Genomic DNA, 13,272 nt, shown 5'->3' with positions numbered 1-13,272 from the left:
TATTTGTATCCATTTCGGATACAGATGTTTCTATTCGGATACAAATAGATACAATGTTGCAACCCTTATACTTTTAAATGTCAAATATCATTGCGGAGCTCTCTGCAGGGACACCGCTAATAGATTTGACATTTCTAAGTATTGCAGTTGCAAACATTGTATCTATTTGTATTTCACGGTTAAAGTGCTTCTAAGTGCAAATTTTTGTTTGATTAAAATAACAAACATGTTATACTCACCTGCTCTGTGCAATGATATTGCACAGAGCAGCCCTGAACCTCCTCTTCTGGGTTCCTACCTCCAACGCTCTTTTTCTGTGTCTGCCCCTATAGCAAGTCATGGCTGTGGCATGAGCACATGACCGTGAATGTGCAGTTTCCCAGTCATCATGTCCTCAGAGCCAGGCCTGTGCATTAACTAGACACGTGCAATTCCTTTTGTTACTAATCGAAATTCGGATGACATTCTATGTATCTGAATCTCCGAATCACAATAATAACATATTTCAGCTAATCCGAAATAAATTATAAGGAAAACAGCAAATTTATTTGTATTCATTCATTTTATTTGGATAACATGATGTACTAGTTTGGGCCTTTTATTAATGCTAAAAGCATCCTAAATAATGTAACAACATAATGAATAATCCGAATTGATTTGAATCCATTAGTTTTTATTCTAGCAAGTGTAGCGTGAATATTCTAATAAGATTCTTTTTGTATTGGGGATGAAATTGAGAGACCATTTGTTTAACTTGTATGTGCGCAGTCCAACAAAGTCAGTTGGGAATAGACAAGTGCAGAACAAAAACATTTGTTTTGTTTTAATTAGTTAAGTTACTTTTTGTTTTGTTTAATTTATTAATTTTTGACCGGATCAAAATTTTTCCAATCAGTCGGAATTCATTGTGGGAATAATTGGTTCTATTCTATTCAAAATTCGAGTTTTCAGAAGACGGCTCTATTCTATTTTATTTATTCTATTCAAAATTTGCATTTTGGAAGATGGCTATATTCATTCTATTCTATTCTAATCTATTCTATTTGTTTTCTATTCTATTCTTTTCTATGCTACTCTTTTCTCTTCTATTCTATTCTTTTATTCTATTCTATTTCTTTATTTTCTATTCTGTTTTACCCAATTCTTTTATATTCTATTCTTTTTTTTACTCTATTCTTTTCGAAATTCGATTTTCTAAAGAAGGCTATATTCTATTTTATTCTATTCTATTCGAAATTTGAATTTTGGAATTCGAAGTTCAGAAGATGACTATATTCTATTTTATTCTATTCTTTTCTATTCTATTATGTTTTATTCTATTCTTTTCCAAATTTGGAAGATGGCTATATTCTAATATCCACATGCCGCCCAGCCACTGTAGAAATACGGCAGCAGGGCGGCACAGCTGGGCAAAAGCACGTTTTAAAACGTGTGTTTTGAAAACAGGTAGGGGGCACGTGAGGCACGCCGCCGCCCTACCTGTCCCGCCAATCACAGCCGCGGATGTCAGTCGCCGGGTCACAGCATGTCGTTACCGGCTATGTCCTGGCGGTTGGCGGCAATCGCTGACAGAGAGCACAGCTGCAGTAGCTGTGCTTTCTGTCAGTTCCCTGACAGCTCCGGGACACGCTGATCGGGACAGAAGAGTTTCTCTCTCCCGATCAGCGGTGCTCCCTGCAGTACACACCCTGCCCCCTAGTAAAACACTCCCCTCACACAGTTAACCCTTTCCCTGTATAATAAACTTAACCCCTTCCTCCCCAGTGCCATTAGTACAGTGTCAGTGGTTTTTTTTTTGCACTGATCACTTTATTGGTGTCACTGGGGATGTCAGTGACCCCAAGTCAGTACCCCCCAATGTCAGAATGTCCGCTGCAGTCCCGCAGTCCCGCCATAAGTCGCTGATCGCCGCCATAAGTCACTGATCGCCGCCATTATTAGTATAAAAAAAGAAAAATCCCAGTATCTTTTTCCCGCCATTTGTAAATGCTATAACTTTCACGTAAACCAATTAATTTACACGCATTGGGGTTTTTTTTTAGCAAAGACATGTCGCAGAATGCATTTTGGCAGAAATTTATGACTAAATTTGATTTTTAAATTTTTTTTCACTGGACATGTTTTATAGCAAAAAGTCCAAAGTATTGTTTTTTTTCCTCAAAATTGTCAGCCTTTTTTTTTATAGCGCAAAAAATAAAAAACGCACAGGCAATCAAATACCACCGAAAGAAAGCTCAATTTGTGGGGAAAAAAAGGATGTAAATTTCATTTATGTACCGTATTGCATGACCACGCAATTGTCCGTTAAACTAGCGCAGCGCTGTATAGCAAAAAAATTGCGTAAATTGCAGTATTTATACCATAGTTCGTAGATGCTATAACTTTCACACAAAGCAATCAATATACACTTATTGGGATTTTTTTTACCAAAAACATGTAGCAAAATACATTTTGGCCTAAATTTATAACCAACTTTGAGTTTCTATATATTTTTTATAGCTGAAAATAAAATATATCATTTTTCTTCAAAATTTGTGGCCTTTTTTTGTTTATAGCGTAAAAAATAAATAGCGCACAGGTGATCAAATACCACCGAAAGAAAGCTCTATTTGTGTGAAATAAAGGACGTAAATTTAGTTTGGGTGCAGCATTGCATGACCGCGCAATTATCAGTTGAATTAGTGCAGCGCCGAGTAGCAAAAAGAGGCCTGGTCATTAAGGGGGGTAAATCCTCTGGAGGGCAAGTGGATATGCACAGTCTTTGAAGGAAATTAGCAATAGTCAGCAATAGGTTTACATTTAGAATTTGTTTTCCAATTCAATTTTGTTTTCAAATTAGTTTTGAGTTTGATTAGAATTCGGATAAATCGTTATTTTGGATGAAATTTAATTTTGTTTTTTCATATTCTTTAAATTTGTTACTATTGTAATTTAGAAATGCGATTACATCTGAATCTCCGATTAACAAACATTTTGTTCGAATTTCTATTCGGAACGAAAAAAAAACGCACATGTCTAGTTTGGAATGGGGAATTGAATTCAACATAATAACATAACTAATTAAAATTTATGAATTAATTATGTTAAAGAGAATATAGCCAATACAAAAGAATAACATAACTTAAAAAAATGCAAATCGATTCAGAATAATGAATACATACTGTCCTGAAATAACAAATCCTGAAAATGAATCATTTTAACATAACAATTATGACAAAACAAAATGATTTACTATGAAATGAAACCAAACCAAAACAAATGTTTCCATTGTGCACATCTCTAGCATTAATTATGCATTTATACATGAACTTTTGTAGATACAGACTCTCTTCTGCTAAGGAAAACACAAACCTCTCTTCTCCCCTTCCTTCTGTTCCTGTTCTCCCTTTCTATATTCCCTTTTTCAGGTGTAGGGGTGAGTTTTAGTCTAGACTGCAGCACCGGCCCCATGCATGATGAATGTATATAGAAGCAAGTAAATGTAATAGCTTGCAATTATTGACAAATACCGGTACATAGTTTTAATGTTGAGTTGTACTTACAGAAAGATTGTGGAACACTAATATTTAGATACCTGATTTTCAGAATACCTCTAGATTTCTGAAGATTATTAAAATGTAATGAACTGAACTCACCATGTGGTTTGTTTACAGGATAGTTATATCAACCAAACAAGATTCTATTAATATCTTAGAAGCATAACTCTTATATCTTGTAATTGTCTGGCATTCTATTTGTTCATTCACCTTTTAATACTTTATATGAAATAAAATAGTGAAGATTTTTATATGTATATAATGTTGTGCTATTATTGAGGTGAGGCACCTTGAAAATCCCAATATTTCTGTTTCTTAATGAGATGTGTTTTTTTTTAGATAACTTTTCAATATAACGGCAATATGGTAAATAGGTTGGAAATGAACCTATGCCCATTAAATTCACCATTTCACAACTTTTTGCAAGCTTTTGTCAAAAAGATGCTGTGGTTCATCTTGCCCCTTTTTTTACGAGAAGAAATGTTTTGTGGATCATCCAGTCTCCAGTTCTGGTCCACTGAACACCTACAGTGAACTTTGTCACATCCAGCAGCCTGTGACCCTCATCGGCAATTGAGTTTGGGATGTCGCACTGGTATGCTTCACTTAGTTGTTGACCCGGTTGTTTTCCAATACATGTCTTTTCAAAGACACCCAGACGATAGTTCCATTGCAATGGGTGATGTCAACCTCTGGGACTAACGCCTGCAACATAACCCTGGGGTAGGGGTGGACTGACAACTAATGGGGCCCCCGGGCAATAGGGGATCATTGGGCCCCTGTGTCCTTGCCCAAACTCAAAAAAGCCTATGAAAAAGGTACCAGGGTCATCTCATGGGGCCCCCTACTGACCCCGGGCCCTTGGGCAGTGCCCGCGTTTCCAAATGGTCAGTCTGCCCCTGCCCTGGGGATCCCTATTACTCCAGGGTAATCCTCAAAGGAGTCTTATACAACTCCACTGCATCAGGCTGAGAACTCTCATACATCCATGATACTTTTAATATCCATTCAGATTTTTTATCAGTTTGTGCACAATTAACGCAGCAATCTGCTTGCAGGGGTTCTAAGAGTACTCTTGCACCAACAACAACAGAATCCAATTGTGATCCCAATGGACCTCCACCTCTAAATGTGTTTGATGCCCCTATTACTATCTTTGATTAAGTTTCAGAGTCTTCACAGCCTTCTGTTGAAGAGCCTGTTTTTCAACAATTTTCATATAACTTTGTTTTACAGGGAATTCTTGACGCTATAACTGATGCAGTGGGGTGGATTTACTAAGTGTAAATAGACAGTTTTACTTTACTGGAAAAATTACATTTTTCAGAGCTTAGTGAATAAGGTGACACTGCTGACCTCCATCATCCAATCATATGCAAGCAAACATGTTGTTTTTATTATTTTCCTTGCATATGATTGGGTATTGGTTGCAAAGTAAAATTGCAATACCTTCACTAAACTCTGAGGAAAATTTCCTTCCCTTGCAAAGTGAACAGCCTATTTGCCTTTAGTTAATCAACCTCAGTGTGTTTTATAATAATAAGGATATGCCTGTTACATAGTTAGTCTGGCTGAAAAAAGATCATGTGGATCATCTGGGGCTGTTGTTTCGGCATATGATTTTTTAGAGCTGTTGCTATGAAGACTTTCCCAATACATCCGGTATAGTGAGCCTCTATAAGGACTGTAAACAACCTTTGGAATCATGACTTCCTTGCAGGAGAATGGAGGAGCTCTTACAATTTGAAAGGGAATTTACTGATAAGGGATTACTGTCCACTATAGTCACTCAAATTATCCACTTTAATAAACATCAATCAATTCAATACTCTGTGCTATGGGTTTATTACTAAGTGCGGCTGCCCCCACTGTGCTTATATCCTATAAATAGGATACAACCAAGTAAAGACAATATGACTTGGCGCTTACAGTACTATAACATAACAACATTCCTATACAATAATGAAAATAAATTCCCTTCTGTGACACCATACACATGGAACTGTACCACAATGCACCTCCATCAATTGCACCCTTGGCTAAATAAAGTGCATGTATCAGTAAAGTGCATAAATCAATAACACACAATATTTCAACTATAACAATCATAGTGCAATATAGTGCATAAATAATGTTAACAATATAAAATCTTTGTAAAAGTCAGCAACACAAGTCTCTGTGTGAGTCCAATAAACAGTGTTGAGATTCAGTGTTCATAAAGTGCTCTTTAAAAAGTGTCTTGTGCCCAGAGGTAGAAAATCCAATACCTTCACTTATTGTGACCAATATGTGCTTCCTTTGTGAACACCACACTCACCAGATCTCCATGACCCCATATAAATAGGTCTTTAGCGTTTTTAAAAGTGTATCCTCCCTAGAAGGCCATTTCTGAAGATATCACCTTAGATTGTACACCCTTGAGGGTTGGGGACTGATGTGAATGTATAATATATATGTAAAGCGCTGCGTAAATTGATGGCGCTATATAAGTACCTGAAATAAATTAATAAATAAATATCAGTGTTGGCTGAGACACATCTTCTGAAGATGTCAGTGTTGGCTGAGACACAGCAATGGGAGAAAACACAGCCAGTGAGGAGGGAGCAGGGGCGGGGCCGAGCCATGCTCTGTGTGTCTTATGGACACACACAGAGGAGGCTTGTGAGCAAACACACATGAGTGCCCCCAGAGCAAGCAGCTTGCCAGGGGCACCGGAGAGGGACCTGAGAAGAGGTGGATCAGGGCTTCTCTGTGTAAACCTATTGCACAGAACAGGTAAGTATGGCATGTTTGTCATTTAAAAAAAGCTGGACCTTTAGGCTCCGTGCACACCAATGCATTTTTTAGTGCTTTTGCAGAAACACACTACAGTCCAGGTGTATTGTAGCGCCACACCTATATAAGTATATTTTTAGACTCATGGCATTGTCTCAGCCTAGCCCTAGACAAAGCCACTGAACTGGAACTTCAGAACTGCTTTTTAATTATATAAGCTGCATCTTTTTTTTTTAAATGTACTTTGTTGCTGTATATTGGGATATGTCAAGAAGCCATTCATGTAGACTTGTAAACTTGTAAAGGTCCACTTTAAGAAAGTAGGGTGCCTCATTAAAAATGACAAACCATGAAATGACAACCAAGACACCTTTTTTCTGTGAATTTGCCAGAACCTGTTGTGATGGTCTGCACATTTGGTCAATGTAGGTTACCACTTCTATTCTGTTTTCATTAGTGATGGGGAAATTGCATATTTTATATTTTCTTATTAAACTTACTAGCCAACTAATTACCTTTCAGGAATGTGCTACCATCTTAACAAAGTTATTTTGCTCCAAGGGGGATGGGTTGGCCATTTCTTACACTAAAATCCTATATACACTACAGCTGTACCTTAGAATATTCAGTCTTGTGCTAGAGCTTGCTTTCGTGCGTGCATCTGGTATCTTCTGCCATGCTGCACAAGCAGGCGGGACTCCATGGCAAAAAGACATCTTTAGTGAAGTTGTCTTGTTATATTTTTCAATGCTATTATATGTAACTGTCATTACCTAATTAAATGTTATACTTATAAGAATTTGCGTAATCTCTCTTTGCACATATTGAATACAACCCCAAAAATTTAAACTATCACGTAACCATGATAAAATATTTAAGAAATTATTGTGCCCCTCTTTTATTTATATAGATCATTTCTGTGTATAAAAAAGAGTGCTCTTCTTGGTTTAAATCACATATTTACCTGCATGGCCCAGTCTTGACCTGATTGATGCTTTGGGTCATGAGATCATCAGAAAGGGTCACAAGATCAGATATGAAGAGGGGTATATGTGTCCACAACGTTTCCCCCTCCTTTAAACATACTTCCTTTAGTCAGTAAGCTTTTACCCTTAGGATGATGTACACATTACTAGGCATTAAATTCATTCTGTTGTACATCAGTGTTTCACCATGATCACCATGTACTAGAAGACACATAACACTTGCAGACTGGGAAGAAGGTTATCTATCATGCATGCTATAGTACATAGTCTCCATCACTCTTAGCTTGTCATTCATTTTGACACTCATCAGTAATCAATCTTAACTCATCTATTTACCACTCACTGCTCATCACTGTCTGGTCATCCATATAATTTGCATTGATTACATTGACTCTGATGAATAATGATGTTTCAAAGATGATCAATAATTTTAGAGTTGCAATAATTATTTTTTTCTGATTTCCTTTTTTCACAATGGTGCAAATATAAAATAAAAATTGTAAGTCAACATTCTATAATCTTTTAATCTATGCATGTATGCCTTGAAAACTAATATAGACCAAATTAAATACTATGATTTAACACTCTTTTTGTGGAACAAAATAAATTTTTTCCATTTTTCTTTAACATGTGGGGCGATCAAAGGGTAACTGTGTGCTGTTTTAATGTGTGCTGTGTGTGTGTGCTTCAGTGTAAGCACACTGTTTTGCATGGCTCTGCTATGCACACCTATGCAAAGCAGTGTGCAGGAGCTGACAGGGGAGAGAATTGTATTGTTTCAGTTACAGTTCTCTCCCTGTGTCGGTAATGCTCCTCGATCACCGGGTGCTGGTGAGTAATCACCGGCTGGGACACAGTGATTGATAGCCGAGGTCGAATAGTGTGCTCAACTCCTACCTGGAAATGCAAAATCACGTATATATAACATGATTTTTGCACACACGTGCCACCCTGTAGCAGTCTTACTGCTATAGGGTGGACGGGAAGCGGTTAATTAAAGTTAGTCTAGTTTAAAACATGGAAATTTGTATTCTCTCTAATATCACAAAATATCTTCACAACTTTCTAGGCCAAAAATATATCCCTGGTCTTGTCCCTCATATTCTGTTAAAGTGTTTCTTGAGTGTGTTGTTGTATGTACAAAGTCTATCATTCTAACATCCAACTTGCCATGGCTGCTCTCTTGACACCTTGATGATATCTCAATGGTGTGAAAGCATTTAACATCTTTCTTCTCCTTCATAGACTATAAGAAGTGAACTGGAATAAAATCTGTATGAGCCTTGGCATACTAACACTGATTTAAGGGACATTAGTTGAAAGATGATGGGATCCAGTAGGTCAGATCTCAAATGATGTCCATTGTGGAGATACCTGTAAAGGACCTGACATAAACCTTTAGGAAATAGCTTCCTTCCATAATACTTATCTTTGCAGAGGAACTGGCCACTGCCTGCTTGATAGGCATATATATGCAAGTATTTAATACATATAGAACAGTTTCCTTTTAATACTGTATGCATAATTATACAGTTTAGTAGATTGCAAAAAAACAACACTTTATAAAGTTTAGATTTTAAAAATTCCTGTCCATCAGTTAATGCCCGACTAGGTAAAAATATACATTTCCAACCCCAGGAATAGAAGTTGATAATTTCCCCACATAAACATCTCTGTAACATCCTCTTCTAATTATACCCTTTATGGGTATCATTTTGTTTTAGCAATGCATCAAGCTCTAATTGCTAGTGCCTAGATCCAAGGAATATCTCTCTGTTCATAACGACGATCGTTCCGAGCAATGCAGAACAATTCATTGGTGACTAGTAGGTAGATACTCCAGCAGTAGCTAACATACACTATATTGCGAAAAGTATTGGGGCACTTCTCCAAATCATTGCCTTCAATTACCTCCATGGCCACAGGTGTATAAAATTAAGCACCTAGGCATGCAGACTGCTTCTACAAACATTTGTGAAAGAATGGGTTGCTCTCAGGAGCTCAGTGAATTCAAAGAGTGGTGCCATGATAGACTGCCACCTGTGCAATAAGTCCATCTGTCAAATTTCCTTGCTACTAAATATTCCACAGTCAACTGTTAGTGGTATTATAACAAAGTGGAAGCAACGGGGAACAACAGCAACTCAGCCACGAAGTGGTAGGTCACTTAAAATGACAGAGTGGGGTCAGCGCATGCTGAAGCACTCAGTGCGCAGAAGTTGCCAAGTGTCTGAAGAGTCAATAGCTAAAGACCTCCAAACTTTGTATGGCCTTCAGATTAGCACAACAACAGTGCATAGAGAGCTTCATGGAATGGGTTTCCATGGCTGAGCAGCTGCATCCAAGCCTCACATCACCAAGTGCAATGCAAGGCATCGGATGCACTGGTGTAAAGCACACCACCACTAGACTCTAGAGCAGTGGAGAAGTGTTCTCTTGAGTGAAAAATCACGCTTCTCCGTCTGGCAATCCAATGGACATGTCTGGGTTTGGTGGTTGCCAGAACAGTACTTGCCTGACTGCATTGTGCCATGTGTAAAGTTTGGTGGAGTTGGGATTATGGTGTGGGGTTGTAGTTCAGGGGTTGGGCTAGGCCCCTTAGTTCCAGTGAAGGGAACTCTTAAAGCATCAGCACCTTGAGACATTTTGGACAATTTCATGCACCCAACTTCGTGGAAACAGTTTGGGTATGGCATCTTCCTGTTCCAACATGACTGTGTACCAGTGCACAAAGCAAGGTCCATAAAGACATGGATGAGTGAGTTTGGGGTGGAGGAACTTGACTGGCCTGCCTAGATTCCTGACCTCATACCGATAGAATACCTTTGGTATGAATTAGAATGGAGACTGCGAGCCAGGCCTTCTCGTCCACCATCAGTGACCTCACAAATGCCCTTCTGGAAGAGTGGTCAAACATTCCCATAGATACACTCCTAAACCTTGTGGACAGGCTTCCCAAAAGAGTTTAAGCCATTATAGCTGCAAAGGGTGGGCCAACTCAATACTGAACCCAACAGACTAAGACTGGGATGCTATTAAAGTTCAAGTGAGTGTAAAGGCAGGCATCCTAATACCTTTGGCTATATGGTGTATGTGACATAACTGATTCAGTGAGAACAATGAAAGCAATGTGTTGGAGACTCAATGATAGAATTGTTTCTGTTTATTGGTATTTTGTAGAAAAAATTACATGTCAGGAGTGGCTAGTGCTCCTGATCCATCACAGCTGCTGGTCTCATTCCAGCATCCTGGTTTGGCTATGATGCACTCTCCCTGTCTGTCTGTCTACCTGCAGAGTGATTGATGTGGTCAGTCTCTAGGTGGAGACCAAACCTGATTTAAGCCAGCCCCAAGCATGCAGTCTTATGCTTGTGATATTGCATTTATAAAACGTGCTTTAAGCTCCCTCTCTTTCTGTCCTGCTCTGCTGTTTGGATTCCCTTGTTGAGGACCTCGGATTGGATATTGACTACTCTCTGAACTCTGCCATTTGACTACGGAACTGACCTTGACTATCCTGAATCTAGCCTGCCTTGTACCTGGACTGTTGTCAAACCACTCTGCCTGCCTGTCAACCGCAAGTACCTGTTTTCTGTGCTCACCTGCCCAAGCGTAGTAGCCAGGCACTATAGCATTGTGTATACCGAGTACTGTTAGGCCGTCTTGCCTAAAGGGGAAAAGGGGCTGCTATAGGTAAAGAACACAGAAGCCCGTTATAATGGCTGACCATCTGCATTAGGGGTAAGCATGACACATATCACTTAGATGACCAAACAAGTCAGCATGCTGCAGCAACAACGTAAAGTAATTAATTCATGACTAGTGCTTGGTTGTTTTATAGCGTAAACAAACATGTTTTATAGCGTAAACAATAACAATGTGGACCAAGCATTTAGGCTTTATTTACACATGAGTAGTGCTCCCTAGTAGCAAATAAGTGGCTTTTACCATTATGTTTTAGCAGTGCCATAGATCAGTTTTTTCCCTGAATGGGGTTCAATCTCGGGAACCATGGCAAAATGTTGGTGTGGCAAATTGCACTGTAAGGGAGGAGCTTAAAACTTGACACAGTAACACATGGCATAGTCATTGTACCCACAAAATATGCTTTTATTACTGTGCCAGAAGTGAGGGTCTAAAGGACATGCACTGTTGTACAACATACAGTAGCATAAAGTGTGCAGGGCACAGGAGTATATAATGTCCTTAGAGTGCAATGGTCAGAAGAATGTCATATGCAATCCAGGGTACAGAGTGTAGTGGTTTTTTAAAGTAGTCTGTTTGAACCATCCATACTGGATTGATTAGTATGCTATGGCAGTCATATAATGTACTAGTTACAGAGCAGTGGTTCTCAACCTTCATGAGAACAGAGCATGGAAATTTTCTTCCAAAATCCTTGATGCCCAAACAGCAAGGGCCCATTTACTTCATAGTGTTGTGTTAATGTGTATTGTGTGCACTCTAAGGCATCCCACTCAAAATACAATAGAAGTGCACTATATTGCCAAAAGTATTGGGATGCCTGCCTTTACACACACATGAACATTATTGGCATCCCAGTCTGTAGGGTTCAATATTGAGTTGGCCCACCCTTTGCAGCTATAACAGCTTCAACTCTTCTGGGAAGGCTGTCCACAAGGTTTAGGAGTGTGTCTATGGGAGTATTTGGCCATTCTTCCAGAAGCACTGATGTCAGACAAGAAGGCCTGGCTTGCAGTCTCCATTCTAAGTCATCCCAAAGGTGTTCTATCTGGTTGAGGTCAGGACAATCAAGTTCCTCCACCCCAGACTCATCCATGTCTTTATGGGCCTTGCTTTGTTGGAACAGAAAGGGGTCATTCACAAAGTTGGGAGCGTGAAATTGTCCAAAATGTCTTGGTATGCTGACACTTTAAGAGTTCCCTTCACTGGAACTAAGGGACCAACCCCACCCCTGAAAAACAACCCCATGTCATAATCCCCCCTTCACCATACCTTACACTTGGCACAGTGCAGTCAGGCAAGTACCATTCTCCTGGCAACTGCCAAACCCTGACATGTCCATTGGATTGCCAGACAGAGAAGCGTGATTCGTCGCTCAATAAAACATGTCTTCACTTCTCAGAGTCTAGTGGCGGCATGCTTTACACCATTGCATCCAACGTTTTGCATTGCACTTGGTGATGTAAGGCTTGGATGCAGCTGCTCAGTCATGGAAACCCATTACATGAAGTTCTCTGCGCACTGTTGTGCTAATCTGAAGGCCACATGAAGTTTGGAGGTCTTTAGCTATTGACTCTGCACACAGCTGAGTTGCTGTTGTTCCCAATTGCTTCCACTTTGTTATAATACCACTAACAATTGACTGTGGATTATTTAGTAGCAAGGAAATTTCACGGATGGACTTATTGCACAGGGGGCAAACTATCACGGTACCACGCTTGAATTCACTGAGCTCCTGAGAGGGACCCATTCTTTCACAAATGTTTGTAGAAGCAGACTGAATGCCTAGGCGCTTGATTTTATACACATGTGCTCACGGAGGTGATTGGAATACCTGAATCCAATGATTTGGAGGGCTGGCCCAATACTTTTGGCAATATAGTGTATGTGAATGTAAAATATATATTCATATATGTTTATTGTGTGAGCATAACTTTTTTACCTGCCTAGTGCCTGCTATGTATGTCTGCTAATCTACCTTGCTGTCATGCAATCACAAATACATAGCAAGCATAAGGCAGGTGACGCATCTGTTTTGCCTAGGCAGTGCTAGTGTAAGTCTTCTCCATTCACCCATGCTGCCGCTGACTTTCCCAGTCTGTGTACCACTTCTGTAATCTGTGAGGTTCCTCCACTCCTACAGGTGGAGAGGAGACACTGGTGTCTTGATAGTCCAAAATCCACCTTCTGAGACACCATGACCAGGCAACTCCAGCACAGGTGCACTGCTCACTTCTTAAATCTTTTGCGACCCTCTTCCAACTCTCACC

General features: G+C 39.4%; 1 protein-coding gene across 1 annotated transcript in view; it reads right to left on the bottom strand.

Moving 5' to 3' along the window:
* Positions 1-8,339: 8,339 nt before the first annotated feature.
* Positions 8,340-13,272, bottom strand: part of IP6K3 (inositol hexakisphosphate kinase 3) — a 236,650-nt gene continuing 231,717 nt past the window's right edge. The window contains 2 exon segments of the mRNA XM_089673602.1: positions 8,340-8,526; positions 8,528-8,753. Of these exon segments, the coding sequence (XP_089529728.1) occupies positions 8,340-8,526; positions 8,528-8,753 (413 nt within the window).

This window comes from Staurois parvus, unplaced genomic scaffold (assembly GCF_062004578.1).
Source record: "Staurois parvus isolate SC_StPar_1 unplaced genomic scaffold, SC_StPar_1.0 ptg000142l, whole genome shotgun sequence".
Classification (NCBI taxonomy): domain Eukaryota; kingdom Metazoa; phylum Chordata; class Amphibia; order Anura; family Ranidae; genus Staurois; species Staurois parvus.
Note: the sequence above shows the minus strand (reverse complement) of the source record. Positions and strands in the feature narration are given on the sequence as shown.